Source organism: Watersipora subatra, chromosome 9 (genome assembly GCF_963576615.1).
Source record: "Watersipora subatra chromosome 9, tzWatSuba1.1, whole genome shotgun sequence".
NCBI classification, from domain to species: Eukaryota; Metazoa; Bryozoa; class Gymnolaemata; order Cheilostomatida; family Watersiporidae; genus Watersipora; species Watersipora subatra.
The window spans coordinates 58028275-58047456 of record NC_088716.1 but is presented as its reverse complement, the minus strand read 5'-3'; the positions used below and the strand labels follow the sequence as shown (position 1 = coordinate 58047456).

Sequence of the window (19182 nt, the reverse complement as noted above, 5' to 3'; positions counted from 1 at the left end):
TTCCATCACATTTGAAGTTCTTTACCCTATTCTCTTATTGCAACGACATCTAACAAAGTTTTGGTGGCTAAAAATGCTTAATTTTGTATCATTTAACAACAGCCAGTTTTTAGTCCCTTTGAGGAATTTGTTTTCAATATTTCAATAAAATTTTTACTTATCTAAATTATGAACTATTGCACTTATTTACACCATCACTCATTACAAATATATATTCTGTAGTGTAATAGTGCAAGCGGTTTCTTTTTTTTAATTTACCTAAGATCTAAAATCCTTGTTTAATTATTTTAAAAAATCTAATAAAAGTGTACAATTTAATTTGTAAACTATACATTCAAAAAAACGTAATTATAGCATGCAAAAAAATACAAAGAACACCCTCGTTATGACTTGCTGATTTTTCAATTGTTATTATCTGTCTACAACACTTTTATCATATATAATATATAGTCAATATTCTATCGTTTGTATTTATATCTTCCTATTCATGATAAACATGACATTACTTCACAATTATGCCAGATTTTGTACTTTGCTAATTTAATCAGAGGTTATCATTTGAGCTGTTTTAGGTAAGGATGGGACTTCCATAGGTTTTCGACAGATTATTAAACCGATTTCTATATGGTAATTAGTTGGTCGAAACAAATTCCAAAAAATTGTATTTAAGAATCCAACTGCGGTATCCATAAGGATTGGCAGCTCACTTGGGGAATTAAAGAAAGGGTTTGGTTCACGTGCCAATCTCAGTTTCTAATATCAAAAGTCGAGCTCATAATTTTTCTCTTTTAAAATTGCAATATGGTAAATTTTGAAGATTATGTTCAATATTGATATCAGTTTTTTTCATTAATGGTATGTTTGTTTATGTTTCCTATTAACTGTACTAAATTCTTGATTCAAGTGAGTACATATTTCATACAATATTTGTGCTATGCGCAAAGTGCTAATACGTGTTTAAGTGGTTTACAACACTTCTGAAAATTTATCTCATACTTTTAACAAGATTACCTCACTCTTATTTAGCACCTAACTAAGCTTACTGTATGCTACCAACCCCACAATTTTTACTTTAACAAGTGCCCTATCTGTCTCTCTGAGGCCACAGTTAGGGGTTAGGAAAAAAGACTGCATCGTATAGGATTTGAACTCGCGATATTCTCTGCAATTGACTGCTTTTCACCAATTGACGACCTTTTGGTGTTGCAGAATGATTGTGCAGATATATATTTTTGCACTTTATTGGCTCACCCGGGTCACTTGGCTCACCTGGCTCATCCGGCCCGCTCGGCTCACCCGGCTCACCCGGTTCACCTTTATATGGCTCACTTCATTTCTCACAGCACACTGTACTGCCACCATACTAGTAGTACGTAACAATAGGCGCTGAGTGAGCTCATTATATCTACAGTATGTTACACTTCTCCAGCCAGTATGTGACAGCGAACAAATGGATATGCCAACTGAAGACAAGCCTAATCTTAGCCAATGTTTAAAAATACAGTCAAAAATATTTACTGGTGTCCTTAAAAAGTTTAATTGTAATAAATTAATAAATAGAAGTTTAAAGTATTGGAGTTTTCTAAATTAAGATTTAAAGCTGAAAAAACTTTTAACTGCTGATCAATTTAATTGATCTAGTGTTTATAGTCTAATTGGAGTCTTTCAGCAGCCAGTCTGTTTGAACAAGTGCCATCACAAAAGCTACAAAAGAGCCAATCATCATTTAAAAGCACTAACAATCTAAATTATCGAGTGGAAACATAGACCAGTGTCAGATGGTTGAAAAGAGAGAAACGAGGCGATATTGCGGTGCCTTGGGTCTTCATTGATTTGCTAGACTTAGTTGAAGTGTCTCTGACTGGACAGAATAAGCTAATGAGTAAACAGACAGCATTTCTACATGTAGGCTCTGATTAGGCTCTGATTCATGCCTTCTTAGAAATCTCATTAACGTAAGAGGAAGTCTCCTGCTATCCCATGAGTCTCAGCAGCGATTGAAGAAAAAAAGCAATGATGGTTTCTATAAACAAAGACAAATAGAAAAATTGATGAGTTTTTGTCTAGCATCACTGAGCAGACGCAAGATCTTTAACCGGTCCGGTTTGGGTGAATATTTTGCCTCCTGGAAGCTCAAAGGAGTGACAAATATGCAAAGTTACGCACGGTTCAGTAAGGAGGGAGGAGGTTGACTCTATAATCTAGTTGCTAATGGTTCATCAGGGAGCATTAAGAATGTCCAGAGGGGAGTGATACATATTGTTAGATAACCGAACCACCGGTGGCATCTCAAATTAGATTGCATTTGTAAGAAATATAAGAATTTCTTCTGAAGTAGAAGGGAGCAGCTGGTACTTAGCAAGTTGAGAAAGTTGAAATATCACAAGAGGAGGATGAATGCATTCGTCAAAATAAATTACTTCTTCTAAACGATATCGTTGAACAACTTATGTATGCGTGCAACAATGTGTTTTGTCTAATTCAATGCTAACATACTGCACGTATGAACTGCCACTAAAAATAGCACCTAAAAATAATTCTTCATTTGAAGTCATTACTGGTTTTTTAATTAAAAGAGCTAAAAATTTAACCAGAAATATATTGAATGCTGGATAGGAGAGTTCCCGGGCTACTTTAGTTATAGCCTTACATTTGCTCCTACATGTATATAACTCTGGCAGCTTTAATACTAGTAGCTAGCTAACCTACGCATGTGCTGACACAGTAGCTAACCTACGCATGTGCTGACACAGTAGCTAACCTACGCATGTGCTGACACAGTTCACATCTTATTACAGTTTTAGGTTTATTTTAGTTCTCACATCTAATTGTGAAGCAAAAGAAACATTTTAAAGCAGTTCAGTTTAAATTGAAACACCAAACGTATGCAATTCATACAGTAACTGATCTAATATACCAACTAAAACATTGTTCTTTTTCTCTGTTTTGTTAATTTATCAAATTTTTTAAGTTCAATATTTTTTTATTATTAACAAACTTCATGCAATAATAATAATTTTATTTTTAACATAATAAACGTTTGAGATATATAGCCAAACACAAATTTACCTCAAATGCTGTTTTATTTACATGTACTTGTAACTGATCAACTCCGACAGAAATCATACTAGGCAATTGAATTAACATCCATACCTTGCAATAAACTAAATTCTTTAAATTTAAAAGTTAATTATTTAATTTCCAATATAATGATATTTGGAAATAAGATATACTTACCCGAGTATCTTGATACCGATTTAGAATATAATATGATATAGAAGTCTTCTTACAGAAACAATGAATAGCAGCTATAGTTTCAGTACATACATGTGTTGCTTTAATAGACTAGGTTCATTATACTCTATTTAATTAAGAAACAGCTCATTGGCCAAGAGTGACAATGCGCTAGAAGCTATATACAGTATTAATTTATCTGATAGTAGATGTTTCCTTCGGTAGACTACTTTTTCCTCTAGTAGCTAGTTTGATTGGTTTTCTGGTTGGTGTTGTAGGAATATTATAGGAGGCTGAAGAGGTTCGTATACTAGTATCAGCCACTGTATAAGACGTGCTCGATCTCATGAGAACCAGAACTCTCATGGTTTTGGCAAACTTATGGATACTCTTCAACCGAAGGGTAAGTGCCATGTTTCTCTACTTTCATAATTCAAGCTAACTTTTTGGAAACTGCATGTTATAGATATTAGATAATGTAAAACAACTACTTTTAAAGCTAGAAACGACCATAGATGCATAGATAGTACCTTCATTTGTGGTATACACGGTGTTATATGTACAGATACCTTTACAATCATATAATATGCATATAACAATATGTAACACGCTATTGTTATTTAGTATGTTTAACGGAAAATGTAAAATAACTACTTTTAAAATTAAAAACAATCTTAGATGCATAGATGGTGTCTTCATGTGCGGTATACACAGTGTTATATGTACATGTACCATTATAACCATATAATATACATGTAACAATATGTAACATTTTATTGTTATATAGTATGCTTAATGAGTGGTAGTTTATTGTTCTCCAGCTAATAGAACTACAGTCGCCAAGTCTGGACCTGTAGGAAAAACTGACAAACAATAAGGAATTTAAGCCAAATATTTTATTGTGAGTTGAATCTCGCTACAAACTGCACATCTTGGTTCCTAATTGAACTCGTTCAGCAATTTCATTAATTGATCTAGCTTTTCCCTTTATGTAAATACCTTAAACGAGTACACCATTTTGTTATTTTTTAATATTTGTACATACGACTACGAGCAATGAGATTTTAAAAACAATTTTGTTTTGAATAGTAGTGCCACTTGTATAAAAAATTTAAAAGTTATAGTCAACCTTTACCAATACTTTAAATGACTCAAGGTCCGTTTTCTTGGTAGCCATATTTTAGGATTGAGCCTCCAAAGTCTCTTTTAAAATCGAACCAATACAAAGAACCCGCTCTAAGCCCACTCTCTATTGTTTAGTTAAAGTTTGGTATTGGTTAAGTTAGTGCATTCTTTGCTCCTCATGCTTTATACCTAATAAACTAAGGCTAGTAAATTATGAATCCCGACTAGTGAACTCGGTCTATGAGTTCTCCTTTATCCAGGATATCTGTACTGTGGGCTAGCAGTGGTCGGAGTTCTCTACGCCCTCTTCCTTTTCATATCCAAGTTAGTCAAGGAAAGAAGGTTAGTGTTTGGTTACAAAAATCATAGATAAACAGGTTTTTAAACTTCAAGTGAATGTAAGTTAAATGCGTTGACAGAGTGTCTCTGTATTTGGATGTCTCTGTATTTGAATACACAGGTTTGCTGAGTTTTTAAGTGTGCAATCAAATAAAAGGCTGAGCTACTTATATGATTATTAATGACATTTACAAATCAATGCAGTACCAAGGCTGGGTGCAGTCTGCTATTTAATTCACTGACCTACATTGAGCCATCAAGTGGGAAGACGACTTCTAAAGAAGCCTGAAATTAGTATTAGGCTTACGATGGAAATCACTAAACTCCTCATATAATCATGTAATTAATATATAATTATGATAACTATACAGAAGAGAATGGCTAGTCACAGAATACAGAAAAGAAAGTCTGAACTCCATGACCCCATCAGAGATACTTACAACTGTAGCTGACCTTAACCTCCGAGGCAGTGAGGACCACTCAAGACTGAAACTGGGTTCAGTCCTCAGTATTCACTTCATGTCCTCAGGTAAGGCAGCAGACTATTAAGTGTTTGATATCTGTACCGCAGTACCTGGTATAAGAGCAAGCACATGTGGCTTCATCGTATCAATGTCAGTAGCCAAACAGGTAAGGGTCAAAGAAACTGGAACTGTAATTACTCAATCAACCTGATGAACACTCTTTAATAAGTTACCCCTTATTTTCGTTGAATGAGAAGCTCCGGCGTCCACCAACTAGCAGATCTCTGTGAACTACTTGATCGCCCTTTTTTTTTAAATTTTAGGTAAGGTGAACGATAATACTTTGATATTAAGTTGTACTCACCATTAATACTGGAAATATAAAGCATTGTTGATAAGTTTGCTTTGATAGAGATCACTATAAAAATATAGATATAGCCTACCATTTTTTAATTTTTTCCCGATTGCAAAAAAAATAATGGTTTCAGGCATGATTGCAAATAAAAATGGCATTTGAAGGGTTTACAAGTGGTTGCTAACCTTGAGCAAAAATAGATGAAGCATGATAGGAGAGAGCTGGCATGTTTTTTCGTATGTAACAATGATATTCTATGATTTTTTACTGTAGCAAAAATGTGTTGAGTAAAGCTAAAAATGTTCAATGTTCATTTCTAAAGCTCTTTGTCCTGACATGGTATGAAATCTTCTCAATAAACAGACTAGAGGCATGATTTAAATAGAGCATTTAAAGTTTAAACCAACTTTAACAAATTGAATGTGATATATTTTCAGAAGTATTGTAAATCTCCTAAACATGTATTAGCACTTTGCGCACAACACAAATATTGTATGAAATATGTACTCACTTGAATCAAGAATTTATAACAGTTAATAGGAAACATAAACAAACATACCATTAATGTAAAAAACTGATATCAATATTGAATATATTTTTCAAAATTTACCATATTGCATGTTTGAGACAAAAAAGTTATGAGCTTGAATTTTGACATTTTAAACTGAGACTGGCACGTGAACCAAACCCTTTCTCTAATCTACATTTTTAGTTCAAGAGCTCATGTTGGATCATGTGCTCATGTTAGATCATGTGCTCATGTTGGATCATGAGCTCATGTTGGATCAAGCGCTCATGTTGGATCATGTGCTCATGTTGGATCATGAGCTCATGTTGGATCATGTGCTCATGTTGGATCATGTGCTTATGTTGGATCATGTGCTCAATGATCCAACATGAAATCCCTTGTTGGAGGCTACTTGAGTGAAACAGATAAAGAACCTTGAAGTAATGCAGTTTTTTCAGAACTTAGAATTTTATATCAGATGTTCAAAACTTCAAATAAACCTCTTAACACTGAAGCCTAGGCCTGTGATGACTCGGAAATATGTTTTTCCACCTGATCTTACGCTGAGTAAACTCGGATTCTTAGCTTTGCTGCTTCTTTACTTCCGTCTCATCAAGATTACGAAATTGAAGTCCCTTTATTTGGAACAGGTCTTTAGAATCGTTATGAAGTTTTAATTTAATTAGACTAATAATTTTTGAGATTTGTATTCTGTATTATTTGTATTATTGAGATTCTTTGAGATGTTGTCAAAATACCGAGGGCACTTCTAACTGACTTAGAAATGAAAAATGGCTGCTAACAGAACGCTAGTTGCTAATGACACACCGATTGAAATTCTTAGTAACGAATACAGTAAAAATAGACAAAACTAGAAAACTTCTTCTCAACAACAATAGTTTTACACTAAAACTACTTGTCTTTCAATTCATAAAAATATACACACTCTATCAGGCTCAGTGTGCATCAACCATTATGTTTCTTTAGTTGCTTGTAAAATATCACAACTTTAACGGAATGTGCAAAAAAGCTTTTTACAAAACTTGATTTTTGTTTTTTCTATTGAGTTCTACAAGCTTGGAGCTTCTATATAAAATTCAGTTTACAAAAAATTGTTTTATCCTATGTGCCTTCAGGGTTGATTGAAAATACCTAATACGGTCTAGGATCCAGGGGACCTGCTTGGGTATACAAGGTTAGGCTTCAGTGTTAATATGTCTGTTACACCAATTTATGTACAGGAAACCAAATGGAGCAGAAATCCTGGGGTCTTAATAATTTAACAGACTCACATACAGCTTGCCTTCTTGAGGAAAATTCAAACAGTGGGAACAAGATAAGACAGCAAACTGGCACTATTGAAATGAGCAAGTCATTCCCTCAAGTCGAGGAGATTGACTGTGATGCGTCTGAACGCACTCCTAGCATAGCCTCTTCATGTGAGGACGAAGAGTATTTAGACGTAAAACCGAAACAGCCAATACCGCAGTATTGCATTTTAGAAAATGGAATTAAAATGGACTCCATTCGTAACTTGAAATTCAAACAGCCTGAAGTTTTTGTTCCCACTAAACCACTAGCCGAGCCTACCAGTGCATTGAGGAGACTGAAACAGCTGATTTGGAACAGACTCGGCTCATAACACACTTCTGATGGGTTGGACAAAGTCTGGATGATGGCAGACGGCATGACAAGCTCATGGAAGTGGGTCGTCAGCTGCCATTGAATCCAGGAGAGTTCACTGTTGAGCTGTTGCGTACCATCACCTGGGTCACCAGATCTTGCTGGACAATAATATTGAGCACAAATTTTACTAAAGTTAGCTATTAGACGTTATCTAGAATACATATTTTAGGTTGATAGAAGTATGTATTTAATAATTGTGGTGGTAGTGGTTGTGGGTGGTCGAATATTTGCCTTACAAATGTGGTCGAATATTTGCCTTACAAATGTGGCCGACTAGTCTGTTTCGTGAATGAATTGCCAACCCATGCTTACAGAAAATATATCAGAACTTAGGCGGTAGTGTGGCTTTACCACTTTATGAAATGAGCTATAAGTCATTACCTTTCTTCGCAATGTGATTCGCTGCCAAGTGTAAACGTGGGATGATCAGTTTTAAACAGAATATACTTTATGCAATGTGTTTACATAACTATACGTGCTATAATTAGCTTGGCACCTGCAATGCATAATACTCTGTACGAAGATGGTCAATAACCAGCTATATCGTAGCAAGCCAAGTGTGACCTAGTCCTCTGTATAATATGTAGGATTAATCAAAGACTATTTCTGGTTGTCTAATCACGGTTAAGCAATAATCGTTTATTGACACTGAATTCTACCTGCAATTAATTAGTATGACTATCATCATTCTTAAGGAGTGAGGTGTGGAATAGTCCTAGATTCCGTGCTTCTTGGTAATCTGGAACTAAATGATGTCAATGGGTCACTGACCGAGCATGTTGCGTGGTCAAAAGTTTCAAAGCAGCAAAAGCTAATGAAAGCGACTAATGTACAATTGGTACAGAAATCAAGATTTCTGAAGTATATTTCTAAATTCATCAAATACTATAAAAATAATATTACGAGGCAAAAATACGCAATGAGGCAACCTGTGAAGCTGTTTCCTATTAATAATTTTGAAAATAATTACAGAATATTATGGAATGTGAAGCCTGAGATATGAACACTCCTACTCCCCGCAGCTTAACTTAAGCATATATGTAGTCGAGACAGTAGGTCCATCGACTACATTAACAAGGCCCCTTAATTTTTGACTGCCAGAATCACAACCACAAGTTTTAGCCTTTCTTGTGATGACCAAAACTTACCAAGCTGTCAAGTGGTATCAAATAAGATGTGACACACATTCATATAGGTCCAGTCTCTAAGCTGTCAAGACAAAAGAGCTGTAACTCTGAGCATGTTTTAGCGAACTGAGCAATCTGTGTTGACAAAACTTGATTAAGATGAGACAAATAAAACAACAAGAAAAACAATTACAGCTCATCGTGAGGCTCTTGTCCGGCTCCTATTTCCTCTCCATCCGCTTCAAGAATCTCATCCACCATGCTTCTTATCAGCTACAAGGGAAGACAACACCTACATACAGCATTTCAGCAAGGTTTGCTGTTAATATACAGCCTTGAGTGAGTCCGTAGTTAAATATTACGCATGATATGTCCACACTCTGACTTACATTGAAATTATATCCGATGACATTCCAGTGGTCATCACTCAGCATCTCCAGATCATTCCTGCTTGCTCTTCCATCCTGATCCACATCTAGTATACTGAACATCTAATATATATAATGTACTATGTGATAGTATGTATTATATGTACATGTATGTACATATAATACATGGTATACATACTGCACATGCAAATGTACAATATATCTGTTTATGTACACATTGTAAATGTATGTACAATATGTGCATACATGTACATATTGTAAATGTATGCATAAGTATGTACATGTATGTACAATATGTACATGGTATACATACGTAATATACATACTTGTACATACATGTACATCCATGTACAATATGTACATGTACGTATGTATACCATGTACAATATGTACATGGTATACATACGTAATATACATGCTTGTACATACATGTACAAAATGTACATACATGTACAACATGTATATTGATACAACATACCTAGAAAAACTTCATGTAGGATATTTACAAACAAATATATGATGACAAAACACCAGCCAAATATACACATATGTACATTCATGTACATGACGTACATGCATGAATGTATGTATGCATGTACAGTATGTATACATGTATGTATGTGCATGCATGTACATTATGTACATGCATGTACAGTATGCACATACTAAACAAACAGGTACAATAAGTACATGCATGTAAAATATGTATATGTACATGTACGTATATTATATACAGACACGTATTTACATATTGTACATGTATGTACAATATGTAAATACGTGTACAACATGTATTCTGATACAACATATCTAGAGAAACTCTACTTAAGCTATCTACTCAAGAATATTAGAGGGAAACACACCAGCCAAATATACATATGCTGAACACACTCTGCTCTTGATTAATTGTAGGCATGGGACATATTGATAGGCACAATTTCAAAACATTTTGGCGGAGTATCATCATTAATAATATGATGCAACCTGATGCAAATGGCTCATTGAAGCGGGACGTAGGAAAAACACTTCTAACCTATTTACCTGTATAAAACATAAGGCCCTCGCCAAAAAAGCTGATGGATTGACTCTTTAGCTTGCCAAAATTTTTTTAAACTTCCACTACCACTGACTCAAGGCACCCATTTATATCAGTTTCTAGCATATTTTTGTGTAAGACAGTCCAGTTCTTAGTTTGGTATGCCTCAGACTTAGCTATGCTTGTCCCATATTTTCACACCCACACCAGATATCCACACTCTTGTTCCCTAATCCCAAACTCCTGTTCAAATATCCATACTGCTGACCCTACACGCTTGTCAGAATAGCAGCATTTCTGCTCTAACATACACACTGGTGTCCCGATAACAATACTGTTGATTCAATAACCACACTGTTGGCCCGTCCTCTAACATCTTGTCCCAATACACGCACTCCTATCCCAAAATCTACACTATTGTCTTAATACTTGCACTTTCTACTCTATAATTATGACATGATAGTTTTAACATGCCTTCAATCCAACTACAATGGGCTACTAAAACAATGCTAGCCATCCACTGCAAAAATAAGGGGTGCTGCAACGCTCAAGGGAAACCCACTAACCTGAGGCTAAGCTCACCCACTAATCTGAGGCTAGGCTCACCCACTAACCTGAGGGTAGGCCCATGAAAAAAGTCAGCTGTGTAACTGATAATGGGATTATAATTCATCAACCTTAGCCTACAAACCCTTTCATCTGTATCTGCAAGGCTTGTTTCAGGGCCAACCTAGTTATGTCTTGGACCTCAGCAAGTTTTATCATTCTGAATTGGTCTTGCCGATACCATTACCATTAATCCTAAGATTACCATGCAGTATATTCCATCATGTGGCGGCGATCTAGGGATAATACAGTACCAAATGCAGCTGATAAAGTTTTTCTAAGTATCATCAAACAACATAGGCAAAGAGCAGGCCATAACAAACACCTACATCACCCAATGCCCTGTAATGTTTATGTTAAACTATAGCCTTGTTTAGAGTTGGCACTCTTTCCTTCCTTTTTAGCATTCAAGTCGTAATTTGAGAGAAAATCCAATCACCGATAAGTCCACCAGTTAATAACTGTTTATTGAACCCAACTGTTTATTACAGAGATAAAAACAGGTTGTTGTTAAATGCTATATAACTAAACATTTTTAGCCAGTAAAACTTTGTTAGATATCATTGCACTAAAAGATTGCAATAGAAAACTTCAAAAATGATAAGAATCATTTAAACCTCTGCTGTTTTATCTTCATAGCCACAACTTCAAATTTTTTTATTCATTGATTCGGTTTATTCTGTTTGCAGATGCAAACTGTAAACTTTGAAGTTTTTACTACATAATCTACTGTAAACAGCTTTTTCCAATTGATATCGGAGTGTGTTTATGTATATAAACTACATAAATATATTATCTTATATATAAATATATAATTATGTTCAAGGGATGTTAGCTAGGTGTTTAGATAATTCAGCTGGTAGTTATCCGCATTTGTAGTAGACCAGGATTTGTCACCGCAGGGGCTCAAGTACTCCCAAATGTAAGACCAGGAAAGTATTTCCTAACTGCTAATGATTTCGATTGTACCTCAGTTTAGAGACAACTGGTATCCATACAGCCAGTCTGTGTGTTTACATAGACAGAAGGTGGTAAAACATGTGTATAGTTTTCAGAATGTACTAAACCATAGCAAGGGATGTGTCCCTTACTCGACAAATAAGACTCGGTGACTTTGGTGATTCGAGCCAACTGGATAGGCAATACCTTAATGTTTTAGAAATATACAGAAAGCAAGCTTATGCTTGTCTAAATTGCATCAATGTAAATATAGATGCTGAGGCTACATTTGCAAGAGTACAGGGATTAGCTAGATTAGCATGTGCCACTGAGCAGGTAAAGAGAAAAGTTCTTGTTAGATACATTCTATATCATGCAGTCTTTAGGCAAGTACCAGAATGGGCGGCCCACTAGTTGCTAGCTCTTTGCAAAAAAAGAAACGTGTGTGCCATTGCTCTTTAATTTATAAAGCAGTTTATTGATTTTACCGTCAGTTTCAGTTTGTCATCATAATCACAAGACCACCCACCAGCGAGCGAAAGGAAATAGGAATAATAACTAAGCTATGCGATTGTGATAGAAAGCATGCTAAAAGATAGTAGCCTGCAGGGCTTAAATTAAATGAACGTTTCTGTAACGTACACAAAATAAATCTGTAAAAACTAATAGTGATTAATGTAACAAGAACTTATTATTAGTAGTAAGGACAAAGATTCGCTAGTTGCTACTACTCCCCTTCAACACTCCTCTCACAGTCCTTCCTACACCACTTGCCACGCTGCTTCTTGCAGCCTTCCCATACTCCCTCCTACACCTCCTATCACACCCCTAGCATGCCCCTTGGCACACCATTCATGTACCTTGTTCTACACATTTCTCACACAAACTCTCACATCACCTCCAATGCCACCACCCACACAACCTCCCACACTTCTATCACAGCCCTACCAGAGCCCTTTCTATGCCACGTGCCACGCTGTCTCCCGCAGCCTTTCTATATTCCCTTCTACATCCTCTAAACTCCTCCGCCATACACACCCCCTTCAATACCAACTTCGGCTGAATGGTTCTGGTAATGAGATGTAATTTAAAGCGCTGACTCTCATGAGTGAGAGAATGTTAAATTACTCTCATACATCCTAAAGTCAGTTGAAGGCTGTATGAGCCTCAATAATTACAACTGCAGTAAGTGAACATCATTCATCGAATCAGCTAGGGACGGCTTAACAAGTCCCGTAGTAAAATAAAGTCCTCTCACCTGCTTTGCCACAGCGATAATCTCGTCATACTCCTCCGTCTGCTGGAATTCCTCCTCATCGAGCAACTACGAAAATTTCATGAGTTTCAGTTTTAGCTAAAGAACACCAACTCCTTCTAAATTATATGCATATTATACCTAACTGACAGACATCATGCAGAATCTCACACTTATGGATGTGAAAAATTTTTTTTCTTTCTAGAAATGCAGGTACACGTAGTAACAAAAACACTAGATGTACTTTATGTGTTAAAAGACTGAGCATACAACCTACTTATACTGACTCTTATTGGAGTAGAAATTAATGTACTCTACATTGTCAGACCAAAATCAACGCTTTTATACCACAAATCAATGTTGCGATACCACAAATCAACGCTGTTATACCTCAAATCAGCCTTTTCAGATCACAAAGTGGTACTGTCAGGTTCCAAAAAACTGTCAGCCCACAAATACAATTTCGTGACAAAAGCAAACTAGATAAATATTTTTAAACTACATTACAAGTATAAAGCAAGCATGGCCTTGAGGTTATGCTTTGTGAAAACCTCAAGGGAATTGCTAACACATTTAATCATCAGCTATCACTACCTTGGTGAATAATTCTTATTCTGTGTTTACTCTGTCTGATAACAATACTGTCACAATTCCCTTGAGAACATAACTAAAATAGCTATTTGATAAGTTTTTATTATACATAACATTTGCAGATGTGGTAAAAGGTTCTTACGTGTGTTTATACAAAGAAAAAATAAAGAAATTTTACCTACCTGCACCCCAAGCTTGATCACAAAGCTATCAAAGTCACTGGATTCTGACTTCATGATATCGGTTATGTGGTCCCTACAGAATAGATCACATAAAGTTTTGGTACGAAATTATCAGATTGTGACGTATGTCAAGACATTGAACGAATTATTAGCGCACTGACTATGAATGGACAACGAGCAAAGGGCAGCATACCTGCTGTTGTATACTACTGCTAGCATTATGAACAAGTTTGACAGCAGGTAATCCGCATCCAACGGTTACATAACTCAACAATTTTTTAGTTAACCTCTCCCAACATTCTGTTATCTGGTTGGCATTTAATTCTTCTAGCTGCTGTCAATTGATGTCCAGCAATTTTTCTAACGTAAGAAAAATGTTTCACAAATTTTTCTGGTTTAAAGCATAACCAATCAGACCATTGTATTGTGATCAGCTTATGATATTTCCACTGAAAGATAAAACATCTCCAGATATTTCTTGTGTTAAAAATGTTATTTTTGAAAGGAAATAGAATATACATGTATTTTGATGTAGCAACTTCACACCATTAAAATGTAACTCAATTTTTCCGTATTACATTGCTATAAAATAAAGTAATTCTCTGCACAAGTCATTTTCCAAATGCCTGCTAGTTGATACAGATGAATTCACTGACAAACATTCAGTAAATGTGATTTTTCTATGGAATAAAGGATAGCATGAATTTTATCAGGCTTTCTAGAGCCTGCTTCAATAAAAAACTGACAGAGTTCTTAATTCTGACAGTTTTTAGCATGCCTAAACCTGAATTCCTTGATTTCCATGGGTATATGGAAAGTTATGACTTAAGGTTAATAACATCCGAAGCCACACCAATCTTAGTTTTGACAAAACTACCCTCAGAACGTCTGTCCACAATGAAATTTAGAGTGAACCTACGCAAACACTGTTTTAGATCTAAGTGAATACCGTATCTTAATCACATTTTTATCAAATAGTATAATTTTTATGGTTCTAAATTATTATTTCATTTATGTATTTTTCGGTCAGCATCAGTTTTTTATGAGCATATATACAAACATTTGATTTCTCTTACTGAAACAAAATACACACACTTACATATACTTATTTATCTATATGTATATATACACAAGTATATGTGTATATGTATATACATATACTAGTGTATATATAAATATACACAAGAATATGTATATATATACATGTTCTTGCAATATATATGCACAAGTATATGTGTACACATATAAAACCAGTGAAGTTGATCAGAAAAAGGAGAAATGTTGTTGATGCAAACTAATAACACTGCAGTTACGGTACAGCCTACAAATTAGAAGGGTTAAGTCAAGTTTTTCCTTTTTGTATGGCCCAAGGGGTGAGTTTGAAAAGTGTACTCTCCTTCATTGGCAGCGCTGTTCATTGTGTCTAATTATGATAGAATTTGTTATAGTTATCTTAGAATTTGTTATAGTTATGTTAGAATTTGTTATAGTTATGTTAGAATTTGTTACAGTCATGTTAAAATTTGGTATAGTTATGTTAGAATTTGTTATAGTTATGTTAGAATTTGTTATAGTTTTGTTAGAATTTGGTATAGTTATGTTAGAATTTGTTATAGTTATGTTAGAATTTGTTATAGTTATGTTAGAATTTGTTACAGTTATGTTAGAATTTGTTATAGTTATGTTAGAATTTGTTATAATTATGTTAGAATTTGTTATAGTTATGTTAGAATTTGTTACAGTTATGTTAGAATTTGTTATAGTTATGTTAGAATTTGTTAAAGTTATGTTAGAATTTGTTAGTTATGTTAGAATTGTGATAGTTATGTTAGAATTTGTTATAATTATGTTAGAATTTGTTATAGTTATGTTAGAATTTGTTATAGTTATGTTAGAATTTGTTATAGTTATTTTAGAATTTGTTATAGTTATGTTAGAATTTGTTACAATGATTCTTTAAACACCATTAAAGATGAACTTACAAAAAATATTAGTAGATTTTATTATCAAGTATCAGTATTTCTTATCATTTGCAATTGTTTTAGATGCTTGATGTGATTTGACTGCCAGCACGTTCTAAGATTAAAACTGACAAAACCTGATCGCAGTAAAACGCTCCAAAGAAATATATGTGTGAAACAGTCACTGATTGCTATCATTGCTATAGTTAATATCAGCTATTGCGTTCAAACGAAGTCTCTTCGCAACTATAACAGACGTCATAATCACACTTTCGCTTGATCTGAGCGTTTTAACAGCGATCAAGCTTTCTTCATTTTAATCTTGACACATCCTGGCAGTCAGACCACCTCAAACACAGCTACAAATGATAGAAAAATACTAATACTTTCTGATAAAATCTACTAACATCTAGTGTAAGCTCATCTTTAAACTAGAGCATTACAATGCCCTACGACGAAGAGCAGGTCCTACCTGACAATAGCAGGTGAGCCATCGAGTCCTTGAAATCCCGTGAACTCCACTCTATTCAATGACCAATCAGGGTCAAATGCTGAGTCACATACATCCAGATTCAATTCACTATTTCTAAATGTATCCCACCAGATATTCACGGCAATGTTTCTGTCATACGACCTCACTTGGTGAATCCTGTGACGAGACAACAACACACTAATGTAGCACTTTTGCTTTAAGTAGCAAGAATCTAGAGGATATCACGAAGTCGATCTTTGATTATCTATGAGCATTGTTCAACATTTTAAGTGGGCAAGGATAATGAGTATCATTCACGCAGGTTTTGCAGACTAAACAGTAGCAAAAAATCAGGAAGTAATTATAATAAAAATGACGATACCATTTGAATGGGATGTATAGACAGTCGCCTGCTTCCACATCTGCATAGAGGAAGTCAACTTGGGGCACTCCTGGATACTTACTCAAGTCAACATTGTCCACATCAATTCCTGAATAAGCTCCTTCTGGATGATCGATTGGAACTAAATCCTACATTCAATAAATATTATTTTACATATACTGTACATACTGTAAGGATCAGATTTGTATGTAGATAAGGTTAGGCTTAGAGGTCTATGTTTGTCTATTTGTCTCTTACAGCTAAAATTCAAAAGGCTGGTGCAGTCATGACGGGAGAATCTGAAAACTTGGCAAGCAGAACAAGTGAAAGTAGAAAAGATCTTGACAGCTGTGCACAAAACAGAAGCCGAGCATACAAACTACCATAAGAAATTAAGTGAATTTTGACAAGCGAATAAGGACATAGGTAAGTTTAGAGAAGAAAGAAACAAGCTTGGCTATTGGCTTGAACAATTTTAGAATACTGATGAGCTAATATAAATAGATATCAGCTCTTTTTCTAAACACTTTGTGTTTGTCCAGCATATTTTATATTTACTCCTATTTTCATGCTTCAAACATTAAAGCCTATATTGAACCCGAAGGACTTGAGTCAACATGGTCATTAGTTTACAAAATTTCTATGTATACATAATATAAAGAGTTTGAAAAAAAACTACAAATGAAAAAATATTGCTTGTTGAATTACCATGAAGTTTGCTAGCTGCAAACTCATTTAAATTATAGCATTAAAATCAGAAAGAGAACGAAAAAGCCTGAGGAAAATCGATAAAATCATACCGATTGTTGAGGAGAAACAAATATAAATCTTTTCTTGCCAGCCACTAAACAATTCATGTTCTCCACAGAGTCAGTGTGGACCACAGATGAAGTACCGCCACTGCTGAACCACATGAACTGCAATCACGCAAAAACTAATTGGAATCTAAAACATTGTTGTCCAATGCATGATAGATAGGCCTGACAAATTCATTTGGCAACAATATCAATTTACATCAAAGAACAAAATAACATCTAGTTTCAAATTAAACACTAACTGTAGGCCAACATTTCAAGGTTGAATACTACTTACCGCTTCCACAATGATATCTCTCATTAGTTGTTGGCATTGTAGATGATGTGGGAGTATGAAGTCTTTCCTGAAGCAGAAAAAAATTGATTCAAATCTATAGGCCTACTGGTTTCCAAAAATTTCGAACCAACAAAGTAAACTAGCTACTTACAAAAGAAACGGTGGAATTGGTTCAACCATATACTGGTCTGTGACATTGTATATCGATACAAATTCTTTGAAAGGCATGCGAACTGGAGGGGCAGATCGGTTCTCTTTTTTTCTGCTCTCAACTAGCACATCATGATCTTTGGGAATATCATCCAATTGCAAAAAGTAGTTGTCGCTCCAGAGATTATATGCCGGAGAACTTTTAATAGCTTGCTTGAAAATGACTGGCTGCTGGCTGTGTACGTATTTTGTAAAAAAACTTTTTGTGGACATGCTTATACCATTACCAACAGTAAGAACATGCTCTAGCGAAGAACCTTGTTCGCCAAACTTTATACCATTTTCTTCACTAATGGCATCTTTACTAAGAGGCGCTTTCGTCGATGACGAACTATCAGCGAATATGCTACTCTTTTCTGAGACAAGACAAATTGTGTGAAAAATTAAAAGATAAAACTGCTTCATTCTAAAACAATTTTTAAAAGGCTGGCAAAGAAAAAATAGATGGCTAAAATTTTGTACTGGGACAACGCGGAGTACGTAGGAAAATCGGACATCAGGGGAAACCCAGCCCTGACATTTTAATAGCCTCCACTCTGAAGCCGACTACGGTGTCTTCGATAGCGAAATAAGTTTGCAGCGATAAAAACTAAGTTCTGGCGATTCAATTATACCAGTATGCATCAATTAATCCCGCTGCACTTGCATATGGCTCATTCTTACCAACCCGAAGGTATACATATCTGGCTAATTTTGTAGGTATTACTCTATTCACGACGTGACAGATCTGGAGCGACACTACAGCTTACTCAACAGCTTACGGTTTACAGTTGCACCATAATTTAAAAGCTTTAAAAGGGCAGGTTGCGAATCATTTCACCAGACGTCGGAATCCAAGAAGTCTACTGCTAGATATGTTAGGAAAGAAGACTACAATTTTCTTGTTTGCGTATGTTCTATTAGTTTTACAGTTTTGTTACTATTAAGCCATATATTAAAATAACTCGTGAAGTACAAGTAAACATATCCGTTACAGCACCAATTTAACCAACAGTAATGAGTAATAAAGGAGTCCAACCACAAACGAAGTCGATCATGGGGATGAACTTAGTGTCGCAGTGCAGAGATCGTTAACAATTCGACAAGTCCTTGGATCTAGTCTTTTGTATACAGACAGGACCCTTGATTTTAGACCGTATTAAAAATTTTCTTTCGACTATGAAAGCACTTAGAATATCATAGTTCTTTATATAGTTTGCAGAATGCAAAGAAAAACAAATCATATGGAG

At 35.1% G+C, this 19182-nt stretch overlaps 1 protein-coding gene across 1 annotated transcript; it reads right to left on the bottom strand.

Annotated features, from left to right (window-relative positions):
* Positions 1–8549: 8549 nt before the first annotated feature.
* Positions 8550–18459, bottom strand: LOC137403950 (uncharacterized). Its single transcript, XM_068090077.1, has 9 exons — positions 17895–18459; positions 17744–17810; positions 17452–17568; positions 16652–16800; positions 16270–16446; positions 13837–13909; positions 13067–13132; positions 9228–9329; positions 8550–9111 (listed from the first exon to the last, which is right to left on the bottom strand). The coding sequence occupies exons 1-9, from the start codon at positions 18356–18358 to the stop codon at positions 9028–9030; spliced, it is 1299 nt and encodes a 432-aa protein (XP_067946178.1). The 5' UTR covers positions 18359–18459; the 3' UTR covers positions 8550–9027.
* Between the last annotated feature and the right edge of the window lie 723 nt (positions 18460–19182).

Bases quoted from the DNA above. Each gene is read 5' to 3' on its own strand.
- LOC137403950 (XM_068090077.1), bottom strand. From the start codon at position 18,358: ATGAAGCAGTTTTATCTTTTAATTTTTCACACAATTTGTCTTGTCTCA. The intron at 16,801-17,451 runs GTATGATTTTAT...TATTGAATGTAG, and splicing joins TTGTTTCTCCTCAACAATCG to GATTTAGTTCCAATCGATCA. The intron at 9,330-13,066 runs GTGAGAGGACTT...TATATATATTAG, and splicing joins TTATCGCTGTGGCAAAGCAG to ATGTTCAGTATACTAGATGT.